The 14921-nt window shown below is 43.4% G+C and overlaps 1 protein-coding gene across 1 annotated transcript in view; it reads right to left on the bottom strand.

Moving 5' to 3' along the window:
• Window positions 1-14921, bottom strand: part of GIGYF2 (GRB10 interacting GYF protein 2) — a 285009-nt gene that overhangs the window by 76652 nt on the left and 193436 nt on the right. Inside the window, 5 exon segments of the mRNA XM_073625706.1 lie at window positions 6108-6268; window positions 6385-6532; window positions 6732-6994; window positions 12548-12721; window positions 12811-12988. Coding sequence (XP_073481807.1) covers window positions 6108-6268; window positions 6385-6532; window positions 6732-6994; window positions 12548-12721; window positions 12811-12988 — 924 coding nt within the window.

Below are 14921 nucleotides of genomic sequence, written 5' to 3'. Positions count from 1 at the left end.
TATAAATTATTAATAATTAAAACTTTGCTTTGTTTGTTAATATTTTTACATTTTAACATCTATTTAATACATATTTACATGCCTCATATTGAAAAAAGCACACAAAAAAACATATTTAATTTGTAAATAACTTTTCAATGCTTTGTACCATTGTGGACAGCTGAAGTATAAACAAAACAGTTGCGGTAGGTATCAGTATTTGGTATCGGCAAGTCCTAAGAAAGAAATATATTGGTACTCGTAAAAAAAAAAAAAAAAATTGTATTGATGCATCCCTAATCAGAGACATTCTGTAAAATTTGTCTCATGACATGTTCTAGGGTAGGGTTGGGAATTAAAATTCAAGGAGGTCAGGTCCCTAAAAAGTTTTTCCAGCCGAGGTCCTAATCACAAGTCTGTGCCATGAAAGATTGTAAACTTCTGCTTTCCTTTTTTGGTGAAAGACGCACTCTTGTGCTTTTCTTACTGTTTCCTCCACACACTCTAGTAATACTCTAAATGTAAATGTCCCCAATAGTGTTCCCCCTTACATCAGATGCCCCTACCAGAGTTATTAATTACATTGGGTAAATGTAAGTAAATCATTTGCCACCATCAGGGCACACTCTTATATCAGGTGTCCCCATCAAAGTGCCCCCTAAATCAGGTTTCTTCATCAGAAGGCCCCCTTACATCTGGTGTCTCCCATCAGTGTGTCCCCTTACATCATTTATCCTCATCAGGGTGCCCCCTCATATTAGGTGCCGTCATAATAGTGCTCGCTTAAATCAGGAGTCCCCATCACATCAGGTATCCCCATCAGAGTGCCCCCTTACATCAGGTGTCCCCATCACAGGGCCACCTTACATTGGGTATTCCTGTCAGGTTGCCCTCTTACATCAGGTGTCCCCATCACATCAGGTGTGCCCACAGTGCCCCTTTACATCAAGTGTCCCCAACACAGTGCCACCTTACATCTGGTATTCCTGTCAGGGTGTCCTCTTACATCAGGTGTCCCCATTACATCAGGTATCCCCATCAGAGTGCCTCTTTACATCAGGTGTCCCCATCACAGTGTCCCCAACAGAGTTCCCCCCTTAACATAATATGTGCTTATCAGTGTGCCCCTACTAGCATAGGTGATCATCAGCATGCCCCTTGTTTTATGTTAAGGGGCACTCTGATTGCACACATTTTGTTAAGGGGCGCTCTGATGGGCACATTTTATGTTAAGGGGCACTCTGATGGGCACAAGAAAACGTGCCCATCAGTGTGAACCTTAACATAAAATATGCCCATCAGAATGCCCCTTTATTTATGTTAAGGGGTACACTGATGGGCATAGTTTATGTAAAGGGGCACTCTGCTGGGCACATTGTTGTGCCCATCAGCGTGAACCTTAAAGTGGAATTCCACACAGAAATGAAAATCTGCTGATCCGATTCCTCCCCCCTCCGGTGTCACATTTGGCATCTTTCAGGGGGGAGGGGGGAGCAGATACCTGTCTAATACAGGTATTTGCTCCCACTTATGGAGAAAGAGCACCGCAGAATCCGTGGTGAACTGCGCCATGTCGGGCCCCTCCTCTGTCCCCCTTTCCCCCTTACGGTCTTCTGGGAGACACAGGTCCCAAAAGACAGCAGGGACCATTTAGAACAGGCAGCGCGACTCGCACATGCGCAATAGGAAACAGGCTGTGACTTCCTTACTGAAGATGCCGGTGCCTCCACCCGGAGCCGAGGGACGGGTCGGCTACGGGTGAACACATTGCGGGTGCCCTGGACAGGCAAGTGTCCTTATTTTAAAAAAGTCAGCAGCTGTAGTATTTGTAGCTGCTGACTTTTTTTTTTTTTTGCAGGCGGAACTCCGCTTTAACATAAAATGTGCCCTTCAGAGTACCCCTGTATAGAATAAATGCCACATACCTTGAGGGCAGGCAGGGAGCAGAAGCCAGCAGAGGTAGCAAGTTGCAGAGGGAGAGAGCTGCGCCGGGTGTCTTGCTGAAGGGGGTGTGGCGCGCATCATACCCCAGGTATAATGTTGTGTTGTGCCCATCAGCGTGAACCTTAAAGTGGAATTCCACACAGAAATGGAAATCTGCTGATCTGATTCCTCCCCCCTCCGGTGTCACATTTGGCATCTTTCAGGGGGGAGCAGATACCTGTCTAATACAGGTAATTGCTCCCACTTACGGAGAAAGAGCACCGCAGAATCCGCGGTGAACTACGCCATGTCGGGCCCCTCCTCCGTCCCCCTCACGGTCTTCTGGGAGACACAGGTCCCAAAAGACAGCAGGGACCATTTAGAACACGCAGCGCGACTCGCGCATGCGCAATAGGAAACAGGCTGTGAAGCCGCAAGGCTTCACTTCCTGATTTCCTTACTGAAGATGCCGGTGCCTCCACCCGGAGCCGAGGGACGGGTTGGCTACGGGTGAACACATTGCGGGTGCCCTGGACAGGCAAGTGTCCTTATTTTAAAAAAGTCAGCAGCTGTAGTATTTGTAGCTGCTGACTTTTTTTTTTTTTTTGCAGGCGGAACTCCGCTTTAACATAAAGTGTGCCCTTTAGAGTGCCCCTGCAGCACAAGTGTTTTCCCCGCACCAGGTTGTAGCCAAACCAGGTATAAACTGAATGTTGCTTTCCAGAGTTGAAAAGCCCCAGGTGCTGGCTAATGCTAATCCATGTTGTGAGGGAAGAAAAAAGTCCGGACAGCCGCACACCAGGAGAATATAATCCAACGAAATTTCTTTATTGTAAAATCAGGAACAAATCATGTACAAAGCACCATGGATAGAATGTACAGATAATCAGTTAGCGCGTTTCACGCTCTGCGGAGCGCTATGAGCAAGAGCTCCGCAGAGCGTGAAACGCGTTAGCTAATTATCTGTACATTCTATCCATAGTGCTTTGTACATGATTTGTTCCTGATTTTACAATAAAGAAATTTTGTTGGATTATATTCTCCTGGTGTGCGGCTGTCCGGACTTTTTTCTTCCTTCAGAGTGCCCCTGTATAGAAGCCAGCAGAGGTAGCAAGTTGCAGAGGTAGCAAGTTGCAGAGGGAGAGAGCTGCGCCGGGTGTCTTGCTGAAGGGGGTGTGGCGCGCATCATACCCCAGGGCTGGCAAGGAGTGAGAGCCGGGAGCCGCAAGAAAAGTAGCAGCAAGGGGCGGGCGCGCACGTGACTTCACGCCTTACCTTGCAGCCCGGCCAGGAGCCGTGAGATGGGCAGCAGCAGGGGGCGGAACGCACACGCAATGTCATTGGCTGCAGGGATGCCTGTTGGTCCCTGCAACCAATGGCGGCGGAGCGGAGGCTCTTTACACTGGCAGCCTGACGGTCCGAACAAAAGCATTGCTTGGTCCATGATTGGAACACGGGCCGCCAATTGATGACGGCTGTTCTAGGGCATCCACAAAGAATGGCAGATCAGAAGGCAATTGCTGTAACTGCTCTAACAGCACGATCCTAAAATACAGGGTCGTGCAGGTTGTTTATTGTCCTAGTTCAGTTAGCTGCAGGCCTTTGGCCTTTCTGCAAAGTCTGTGATAGAAACAGTGAGAAGTTAGGACAGACAACAGGGTCGACTACATGAATAGTCCACTCCTTTGCAAACGTTTTTCCACTTGCCATAGTTCAAAGATTTGGGTAGGTAACAATTCTTTCAGGAGTGACGCAATCGTCACAGACTATGGGTTACTCATGGAATAGGGTGCAGAGGATAGGGTAAGCATATTTGTAACGAGTACACGATAACCCAGGTGTAGATCATTGGAGGAAGCACCCAAGTAATTTATCAGGGTTCTAGGCAGAAGCGGCAGTTAAGTTTGCGACCAGTGGTGTGACGTAAGGAAAGACGCTGTCAGACTTTTTCTAAGGTCAATCTTGGAAAGTGAGTGGGTCCACTATAGGCATGGTGGTGGTTACACTGAAATATTCATTGTCCAAAGTAATAAAGAAATCAAAAGAATCACAGACTGTTGTCTCCAGACAAACCCTTATATAGTGGGGACTCTTAAACTGGATACACACTGGGCTAAAATTGGCCAGTTCAGCAGGAATCGACCAGCTTTCCGTTAGTGTGTACAGCTGTCTGTCCAACAAAATCCGGTCTCATGGCCGGCTTTTCTGGAAGGGACATGTTGGAAAACCAGCATCCAATCAGCATTTGTAGCCAATGGCTGCGAGTGCTGATCCGTAAATTCTGTCAATTCTTTAAACCTTCACCTCAGGCTGAATGTTTAAAGCTTACGTTTAGTTCCCGTTTTTTTAAAGCCCATAATACTTACATTGTTCCTTGTGCTGGTATCTAGGTATCTGCCCTCTTCATTTAAATCTTCAGTTTTCGGTAGCCATCCGGAACACCAGAGGTTTACCGCTATGGGGTTCAATACAAGCCACTGGACGTGCCCATAGGCACTCGTCAAAAGTGCCTATGCAGTCCTGCAGTTTATTGGAAAATGCAGAATCAGTCACATGTGCCCTCTGCATTCACAGTTAGGAAACACCTGTGTGATTTGGGCCACAAAGCCATGCAAGACTAATGGTGGCCATACACCAGATGAAAAATCTTTAGAAAATCTGCCAATTGGACAGTTTGTTCGTTTATTGTCCAGTTAATGGGCACAAATCGAAAATCGGTTGTGACGTTTTTTGAGCTAAAAAAATATTGAAGCAAAAGTTTAGAAGACTTTGGCCGAATAGACAATAAATTGAAAGGTTAACGTGTTTCTCGCCCGAACAGTTTGCATTAGGCATATATGACAAAACGAATGAAAAACTAATTTACGTCCATTGAACGATTTAATCAATCAAAATTCAGTCATTACATAATTGTTTGTTCTCACGACCATGTGTTAGTTTTTCAAAAACTCGTTAGAACGATTTTAACAGGTGTACAAGTAAACACCCCCTGGACAAAGCAAGAAAGGCAGCCACGCCCAATACAGCTAGGGACAGCTAAGGATGGCACAGACTCTAGGAGCAGAGGGCATAAAGATTTCAGGCTAAAGAGGTCAATAGGCATGCAACACCAGACCCACTGTTAGTAGCGTGTAAGCAGGGGGAACCTGGACCGTGGGACCATCTACCTTGTGGCTAAAATCAGCCTCTTCGCTTGTATTTGATTAGTCAAATAAACTATATTTATACGAGTCTTACTCTGGAGAAAGTTCTATTTCATTTAAGCGGACAAATAGTAGTTTTTTGTTTTTTTTACAGTTTTTATGAAATCCATAAAGCACAGTAACAAACTTTTTAACAATGAAATGTGGGAAGCTTAAGTTACATTGTGTAACAGTGGTATATTTTGTAGAACATATGAATTTGCTCAACAGTAAGCACAGATCGCAATGGTTTTCCTACATGGTCTTTTAAAATAATGGTCCATATAGTAAACTTGGTGGAAAGTTCTTCACTTTAAAAGGAGAAGTTTGGGGTTAAGAAAACATTTTTACTCACCTCCTCACTTTAGCTGTCCCTTGTCAGCTCCAAGCTTGAGAACTTGGCAATCACATGATAATTGGTCACGCTCTGAGCAGAGAGGGGTGACTCGTCAGTCACTGGTCTCTGCTCTGTCCACCCAGCTCTCACTGGTGGGGGGTGTAGAAGCAGCTGGCTGTGGCAATATGGTTGGGATCTTTCTAGAGCCTGGAGCAGCTCTGTAATGTCATCCAACAGCAGGCATATGCCACTCCTTTGACCCACAAGAGAAATATGGCCTAAAAAGCTTTGGCCATATTCCTCTTTTAAGTTCAATGCAAAATACAATTGGGCACACTGGAAGCAGAGGTCTAACCTTCACATACAGAAAAGGTTCTTCACAAGAGCTGTGAAAATGTGCAATAGACAGGAGCTCCTTTTTCCCTATGAAAATGGACCATGTTATTTAAGGGTTTTCTATACTCATCAGAATGAACTGCTGAATTTAGGGTTTCAAAGATGCAGGGTGTTTTTTTTATTTTACCTTTTTTTATTGGCAGGACTGGATAGACATGTCTTTTTTCAACTTGACTATGTAACATGTAAATTCTTACTGGATCTGCAACAAAAATCCTCACAGAAAAAGAAATGCTGCACATAATGCAGACAACATTCTAGCACAAAAAGTTAAATGAATTATCACTTACTAGTCTGGGTGTTGGAGGTGTGATGAATGGAACTCTGCCCCATAATTTAATAATGTCACAGAGTGGCTGGAAGGTTTCATCACATACTCTCCTCAACAACAAAGTCACAGGAAAGTATCCAGCTTGATACCATTCACCCATCTCTCGATTACTAAAGGGACCTATAAAATACAAAAATGAGGGAGACTGAAACAAGACATGAACAGAAGAGCACAAATTTAAAAAAAAAACATAAAAAACGCAAAAAATGGACTTAAGGCAATAAGGCAAAACTCACCCTGAATCTCTCCCTGTGGATCTTTGTAGTACCACTTTTGTTGGTTATCTGGAGGTGGTCCTTTCACTCTGTGATCTGGCACTTTCCCTGTTAATCTGTCATCATCAAGTGCCCCGTCCTGCAGGTACGCCACCATTTTCTGTGCTTGCTACATCATACAAATTACTTATTAGTAATCCACTTAAATGCGTGTTTGGAGGTAAATAAGTCCTGTTTAGCTCTACAACAGGAACCAAACATATCTCTGTATTTCACATTAAAAAAAAAAAGTTTAGAATAACTTAACGAGAGGTCATGTAGGCTTAATTCAACAAATGTTTAAAACAATGCATGTTGTAGTGTTGTACCTGCTCCAGATGTTCTAGTCTATCCTCTTCATCAGGTTCAGAAAGAAGACCCATTCCAGGTGCAGCATTTACTGAGGGATGACTTGACCCTGAGGTGCTGTCTATCTGAAGAGTAGCAGGATTTGCGGAATGAACTGCTGATCCTTGATGAGGATCTTTTACTTGTCGAACAGCATTACTTTGGCTAAATGCAGGAGATATGGATTGAGGTATACAAGGAGTTGTTGATTCATAGGAGCCTCTGGAACCATGTGAAGTGGAATCTACAGAAATATACTGATTTACTTATTAAGAACACACACAAATAGGAATCTACAATCAAATTCAAAAGACACAAAGCAAAACAATCCAGGGAATTAACAAAGCTACCTGCACCATTATAATACGGACAGAGGTAGCCTGCACCACATTAAGTTTAAAAGAGTTGTGCAAGCATTGTGCTTGCACAACTGTTAATTTTCCCCTAATATGTGTAAATGCAAAAAGGTTTCAAATATGTATTCTATATTTCAATAATTGTTATTAAAGTAATAAGATATTGCTGTATAATGCATATTAGTATTACAATAGTGCAAATAATTGTTCAAGTTACAGCAGATACAATAATGCATTTCCTTCAAAAGATCAATAATTATCATACACCTTGACATCAAGTAGAGAGATCTTGACATTAAATTCTCTCGGGCGAGTACCCACCGGAGTAATACAAAATAGCAATCATCATGCTTATTTAAGAAAAAAAAAAATCACTATTGGACTCCAAAAAAAGATGCTGTTGTGACTACAAAACCGATTTACTTTCTACTCCACTGAGGGACACAGTTTTTCACCTTTGTGATGTCCAAAAGAGTTAAACTGACAGTGGGGTAACAGAGCAAGTGAATGCTAACAGGCCCAAGAAAAAAAACAGAACAAGGAATGCCTTAATGAGTCGCCTGAAGAACCTTACATCTGAAGTTGGTATCAGATGATGACATAAGCTCTGTTATTCTAGGTGGAGGTTATGTCACCAGAAGACCAAATGGCAGCCTTGCAAATCTGGGAAACCTCTGTTGAAAAAAAACCAAAAAACCCCAAGAAGCACTCATGGATCTAGCAGATGTTTTCCTTGAAAAAAAAGGTGGAAACCCATTTCTTGTGAAAAGAAGCTTGGAAGATGGTCTGCCTAAAGTCACAGAGAGACAGGTCAGAAGATGAAGCCAAATCACTCCTCTGGGGTTCATTTAGGATTACAAAAAGGGAATCCATCTTCCTAAAAGCAGCAGCAGCTGAGGAGGACTCACAAACCACATCCAGACAATGATGTGAAATTTACTTATGGTGAACTGAAGCCGAAACAGGAAAACTATGTCATGGTTGAGAAAGACAGAAACTTCCTTAGGCAAGATGGAACTCCTAACTCTCAACACCACCTTGTCCCTGTGCAAAACCAGAAATGGTACTTTGCATGAGAAGAATACCATTTCAGGCACTCACCTTGCACAGGTGACAGCTACAAAGAATAGAGAGAGGAGATGGGGTCTAATGGATTCAACCGTGGTTTCTGACATGAAAAGAGAATCAGATTAAGATCCCATAGAGCCACGTGGGAATGAACAGGTGCAGCTACCTGGGATACGCTTTGAACAAAAGGTTCTAGGCCAATGGTCTCTAAAGCAAGAAAAAAAATTAATAAAGTTGGCCCTTGATAATGCCGAGAGCAAAACACTGGTCTAGACCGAACTGCAGGAAGGGGAGGATATGTCCTACAAAGAAAATCTGAGGGAGAAAGCCAACAGACTCATACTAAATATGCCTTTCACATCTGAGGAGACCTTGTGGGAAGTAGCCTTCAGCATCGTAGAAATCAGATTCCGAAATGCCCGTGTCAATACATGGGCTTCAACAGTCATACTGTTAAAGCCAGTAACTGTAAAGCAGGGTTGAAAAGGAAATAGTGGAACAAAAGATCTGAGAATCTGTTAGAGCCCAAAGAGCATCTGCCATGAGTTTTTCCAGGTTGGCACTAGTATCGGTGCCGATACTGAGCATTTGCCCGAGTACTTGTACTTGCACCGTTCCCCCTGTATAGATTTCAATAAAGCAGCTGACAGCTGCTTCTCCTCTCCCTCCCACAGCTTTCAGCTGTTTTAATAAAGTCCATACAGGGGGAATTGGTGCTTCTAACACCCCCCACCACCTCACCGATCACCCCTGGCTGTCCCCATATCCTCCTCTAGTGCCCCTCTGTGTCCTCCTCCATGTTCCTCTGACCCCTTTGTCCCGGATCTGTCAAAATGGAGAGCGGGAGGAAGGATCCAGTAAATGTGTCATACTTTTCCGAATGAACAGAGCCAGTGATCACTGACTCTGTTCATTCATAACTGAGCATAGTAACTTGTGTTTACGATGCTTCAGTTTATGAATGGAGAGCCTCTGTCTCCTGTCTATTCATCTCCAGTGCAGCTGAGGCTGCAGAGAAAGGGACTGGGGAATCTGTGTCCTCAGTCCCTTTCCCTGTCTCAAAAGGGAGAGGTCAGGAGTCTGTTAAGACCCCTGATATCTCACCAAAGCCCCCCAACAAGGCTGATAAAAAAAATAAAGAATTGTAATATTTAAAAGGTTAAATTGTATAAAAAACAAAAAAAAAAAAAACAAAAAAAACAAAAAAAAAAAACACAGTGTCCACTCCCCCCCCCCCCCCCAAAAAAAATGAAGCATTATAAAAATGTCAAAAATCTAAATAAATAAATTGTAAAAAAGAATTTAAAAAATTGTAAAAAAGAATAAAAAAAATTGTACAAAAAATAAAATAAAAAAAACTATAACAGTCCACGCGTCATCAGTGCTGTATATTAGTGCCACTGTCACATGACATTAAAAAAAGCATTGGTAATCGGTATCGGCGAGTACTTGAAAGTATTGGTACTTGTACTCTGTCTTAAAAAAAGTGGTATCGGTGCAACCCTAGTCGGCATAACACATTCACCTAGGCCAGCAGGTGAGGATCACTGGAATACCCTCTAACTCAATCCTACGAAGCAGTCGAGGAAGAAGCTTCAGAGAAAGAAAGGCATAGAGATCACAGAGTACAGATCCCACTGTGCCACTAGAGAATTCACTGTTTCACCTGGAAGATCCTTCTACCTGGACACAAACCTATATAGGTTTGTTGAAAATAGACCCCAGGAGGTCCACACCTGAAACACAGGTCCTGGAACACTTCCAGGAGTTAGGACCACTCTCCTTGAGTCCAGACGCTGTCGGCCAAGAAAGTCTGCCTGCCAAATGAGTTTGGCGCTCTCTTTGACCTATTAAATTTGCATTGTTCAACTCAGGCAAAACGTCCTCTCCTGGGAAATGCACGTCTTCGTGATGAACTTGCAAATACAGGCTAATTGGGCTTAAGTAATGACTTTGTCCACATTTTGATAACCTGTGAAAATTTGTGTTTAGCACCCCTTTAAACAGTACCCCTTTGGATTTTTACTAAATGTCCATTGGGAAGGACAAGGCGGGACAAGTTCTGCCCAGGACGGGATCCGATCTACCTTCCTTGTCATGGTGGGAAATATTGTCTGCCTAAATCTGCATTGGATGACATTACAGCAAGATGACCCCATGCTGCAGAGACACGCAAAAATGCTTAAAGTTTTAGGATGTTAATCAGGAGAAGAAAACAAGTGCAAGTCCCAACAGGGTACCCAGAACTCCTCCCCAGCCTGACAAGATACTCCAAATGAGGAGTCTGTTCCAGTGACACTAATGAACATTCAGGATCCATCCAAACTGCCAAATTGTCTGGACATTCACAACCACGTTGTGCAGCAAAGCACACGCCTATGTTCACAAAACAGGAGGCCAAGTATCCCACAATGTGGATACCATGAGAGCACAAGCAGGGCTGGGGCCAGCGCCATAGAGAATATCCTAAGTGCAAATGAGAGGCTGAAGGGCAGGGGCCTCAAACTAAAGTGCGTGTAATGCAAAATCTGTAAAAAAAAAAATAAATAAATAAAAAATGGGGATTTGTAGGTATGCATCCCTTCATGTTCACAGAAGCCAGGCCATGATAGACCTGGCAGGTTCTGAGTTCAAATAAAGACAGAGCTTTGAGATCCAAGATAGGGTAGGGAATAGTGAACAGGTTGAAGTAAAATCCTTAAGACTGTCTTGCCATAGGAAGTGGGGCAATGACACTTTGATTCATAAACCCAGAGAGCTTAATAGAGAGCAGCTAACTTGAGTGGTGACTAGGTTAAAGAGGATAACCTGAAGAGGGTTCAGACAGCAAAAATCCAGCTTGTAGCCCTGGGATACCACCTCCTGCACAAGAGTTTGAGATGTAAGCTTTCAAGTGTTCACAAAGTGTCTTACTACTAAGACAAAGTGTCTTACTACTATGGAAAGTGTGGGCGCAGGTGGACTGGGAGTCATGCATATGGAATGCAGAAATGAAAGGGAGGTTTCTTTCTGTTGTTTCTGTTTATAAACAGCAGCTGATAGATGGGAATTTTAACACAATTCTGGCTGCTAAAGCTTTTAGGTGAAAGTGATCTGGACGACTATAAAGCCACCTAAACAATGACAGTGTGCTGCTGGTACTGTCCCATCCACCCACAGTTTATAGCTACAACCACTTGCTCCATGCATTCTATAATCAAGGAATCAACTACAGCAGTGGAAAAATTTCTGGCTGGAAGCTATGGTTTTAAAGGTGGCCAGCAACTTACGTATGCGAGGCAGTCCCTAATGCTTTGCCTGTCTGACTTACAACCAAAGTAAATTTTAAGAGACAAGGCAAGTGCTGAGACAATGCAAATAGCTCTGGATCTGGAAAATGCTCCTTGGCTAACTTTTACCAAAGCAAAATCTGGAAAGCACTCTGCTGAACCCAGTGCCCAAAGGTCACTTGCAGGCTATTCCTGCAACGTCCAGTCGGGTTTGGCCTCCAAAAATCCGGCTGCGGAAGGCAGCACTGGAGAGCTGCAGTTGAGGCGACAAGTTCTAGCAGCAATGTAGAGTCTTGATTGAAGACAAATCTTGAAGAGGAGAAAAAAAAAGTAGTAGGCTAACAAAAACTAGCCTTCCACACATAGCAGAAGATTTCCATTCTCCTAGGACACTAGCAAAAAAACGGTTATGCTGGTAGCAGACACATACTATACTTTTGGTGCGCCATGCATACTACACGTGCACTCTTGCACCACAGATATACCTCCACCTCTCTTATAGCATATATGTTTACTGGGTTTTGTGCTTTCATTATAAATAGTTATTTATTCCTCATTGTGAACTTCATGATATTAAATATACAATTGGTTTTATTAGAATGAATAAATGAATACAAGTGCGGAGCGTCTTCAACATGAGAGTTAAGATTTACTTCATATTAGGCATGTACATTTGTTTCCACTCAAAAAATGTCATGCTGAAATGTCCTATATTTTTTTCTGCTTCTGTACACATGCATGTCTATAACACTGGGATCATGTTAAGTGGCCAGCTCAGGTGAAAACAGACCATAGTGTTCTTGAAAAGATAACCGGGGGGGGGGGGGGGGGGGGGGGCTGGGGGGGGGGGGCGAAACACGACTCCAATCGCACGTCAACTGACCACTCACTGTGGCTAGGCAGGCAGAGATAGTAAGGGACTAAAGTTTGCATTGTCCTGGGCAGACTGCAGCAGTGACAAGTCCTGTTGCTTTTAATCTGAGGTTTGTGTTGCTGTTCGGAGGAGGTGACAGTATTTAAATAATCCATTACCCTACACAGGTTATCTAATAAACCAGTATTACATCTTTAATGTACGTGCATTTTAAGGAAAAGAATTCTCACCTTCTTTGTGGTTTGGTGGGGTTGGTGGTTTTGGAGGTGTTTGGGTTCTGACTTCCTGCTTACTGTTACTGGACACTGGGGGATCAGTATTTTTTTGGACAGATGGCTCATCACCAAGATCAGTCTTCATGACTGGAGACAGAGACCTGTTCTCAGATTCAGGAGGTGTGGCCACTAAGATAACACAGACAACAAATGTACACATTTAAAATGTAATTCCTTCTTATATCATAAGTAAGAACATTCATAGTGACCAACTATACTTTTCCTGTCTTCAAGGCTGTCCTTTCTGCACTCATTTGCTTCAACTATGGCTAGGCCTGAGTCAGCCTCATTGGCCTCCTCTGAGATGCTGCCGTCAGAGTTCGAATGCTCCTCCCCCGCCACAGAGGGACGGAAGTCCAGCTCCTGCTCCTCAGGGATTGGCTCCTTCTGCACCTTCTGAAAAAATGTCAAATTGTAAGATTGAAAGGGAGAATAACTTGCATGAACACATATATCATTTTTTTTATATTTTATGAATATACAGCTATTAAGCATAGCAGAAAGGCACCAAAGAAGCAGAAACATTGGGAGGTTCAATAGTAATTTGAATTATTTAATCATTTCCAGGAGAAAGGACAACATGGTGAACATGGAAGGGAAAAAAAGCAGAAAAAGTATGGATTAAATTTAAAACTAATGTGTATGAAAGCCTTACAGTATTTTGACCATGATACTACACCTTAATATCAACATCACATACAGGGATTTCCCTGAAGGAGGAGTCTCAGAACTCCGCGTTGTATGTGTATTGTAATAGTTTCATTAGGCGGTCCCGCCATGAGTAACTATATACCCCATTTTTAAACGTAATGTTTTTGAATATTAACTCTAATACTGTACTTAAAAAAAAAAATCTTAATTTTGTGTTTCATGAATAAATCTATAACATTTTAATGCAACCATATGTCTACTCTTTGAGCCTTTAACCACTTGCCGACCAAATGACGGATAACCCTGGGAGGGCATCCTATGACGTCCTCCCAGAACAGCACACCCGGGAATGTCAGTCACGGATCAGGGTAAAGGGCCAATGACAGCATCCCTTTACCACATGATCACGCTGTCCAATGACGGCGTGATCACTTGTAAACAAACCAGAGCATGTCCGGTTGGGCTCCTCCCTTCTCATAGATCGGTACAGCATTGGGGGGGGGGGGGTAGTCGGGTGCAGAAGCGCTGTGGGCTAGATCTGAAGTTCTCACAGTGCTGATCTGTGTTCATACATGTCTCATCCATGGCTCATCCATCAGTGATCATCTGTGCCACATATGTGCCACATCACTTATCAGCCGTGCCACAAACATGCAACATCAGTTCTCATCCATGCCACATCCGTGCCACAACCATGCTACATCAGTGCTCATCCGTGCCACATTCATGCCACTACAGTTCCTCACAAAAGTGTAATAAGTAGTCAAATTAGATTTGACATTTATGTCCCTAGAATGCCTGATAGTGCTCCCTGCATGTTGGGCCTCTGTATGTGGCCAGGCTGTGTAAAAGTCTCACACGTGTGGTATCGCCATACTCGGGACGCGTAGCAGAATGTATTTTGGGTTGTCATTTTTGCTACGTACATGCTATGTGTTGGAAATATGTTATAAATGAACAACTTTGTGTAAAAGAAAAAAAAAAGAAAAAAAATTTCTTTCCACATTTTCCAAAAACTTGTGGAATAAAATGACATGTTCAAAAGACTGAATATGCCTCCTAGAATATACATTGGGGTGTTTACTTTCCAAAATGGTGTAATTTTTTGGGCGTTTCCATTGTCCTGGTGCTCCAGGACCTTCAAAAGCGTAAGGGCTAATTTACACTTATAAATAAAATGGTTAGCTTACAGTCCTGTTTACGCCTTGCTTTTGCTTGGGGCTTCCATGAGCCTTCGGCGGGGCTTCCATGAGCCTTCGGCGGGGCTTCCATGAGCCTTCGGCGGGGCTTCAATGAGCCTTCGGCGGGGCTTCAATGAGCCTTCGGCGGGGCTTCAATGAGCCTTCGGCGGGGCTTCAATGAGCCTTCGGCGGGGCTTCAATGAGCCTTCGGCGGGGCTTCAATGAGCCTTCGGCGGGGCTTCAATGAGCCTTCGGCGGGGCTTCAATGAGCCTTCGGCGGGGCTTCAAGTGAGCTTTGCTATAGACTTCTATGGAGGCTTTGAAGACGCTTTGAAGCATCACTAAAGCTACATGGGTATAATTTTTTAAGCAAAGCCAAAGCAAAGCAAAAGCATGGTGTAAACAGGACTGTAAGCTAACCATTTTATTTAGCGACAGGAGCTTTGACTAGCGTTCAGAGAGCTTTAACAAATCCTGTCCGAAGCCTTATTTAGAAG

This window comes from Aquarana catesbeiana, linkage group LG04 (assembly GCF_042186555.1).
Source record: "Aquarana catesbeiana isolate 2022-GZ linkage group LG04, ASM4218655v1, whole genome shotgun sequence".
In the NCBI taxonomy this organism is placed as follows: Eukaryota; Metazoa; Chordata; class Amphibia; order Anura; family Ranidae; genus Aquarana; species Aquarana catesbeiana.
Note: the sequence above shows the minus strand (reverse complement) of the source record. Positions and strands in the feature narration are given on the sequence as shown.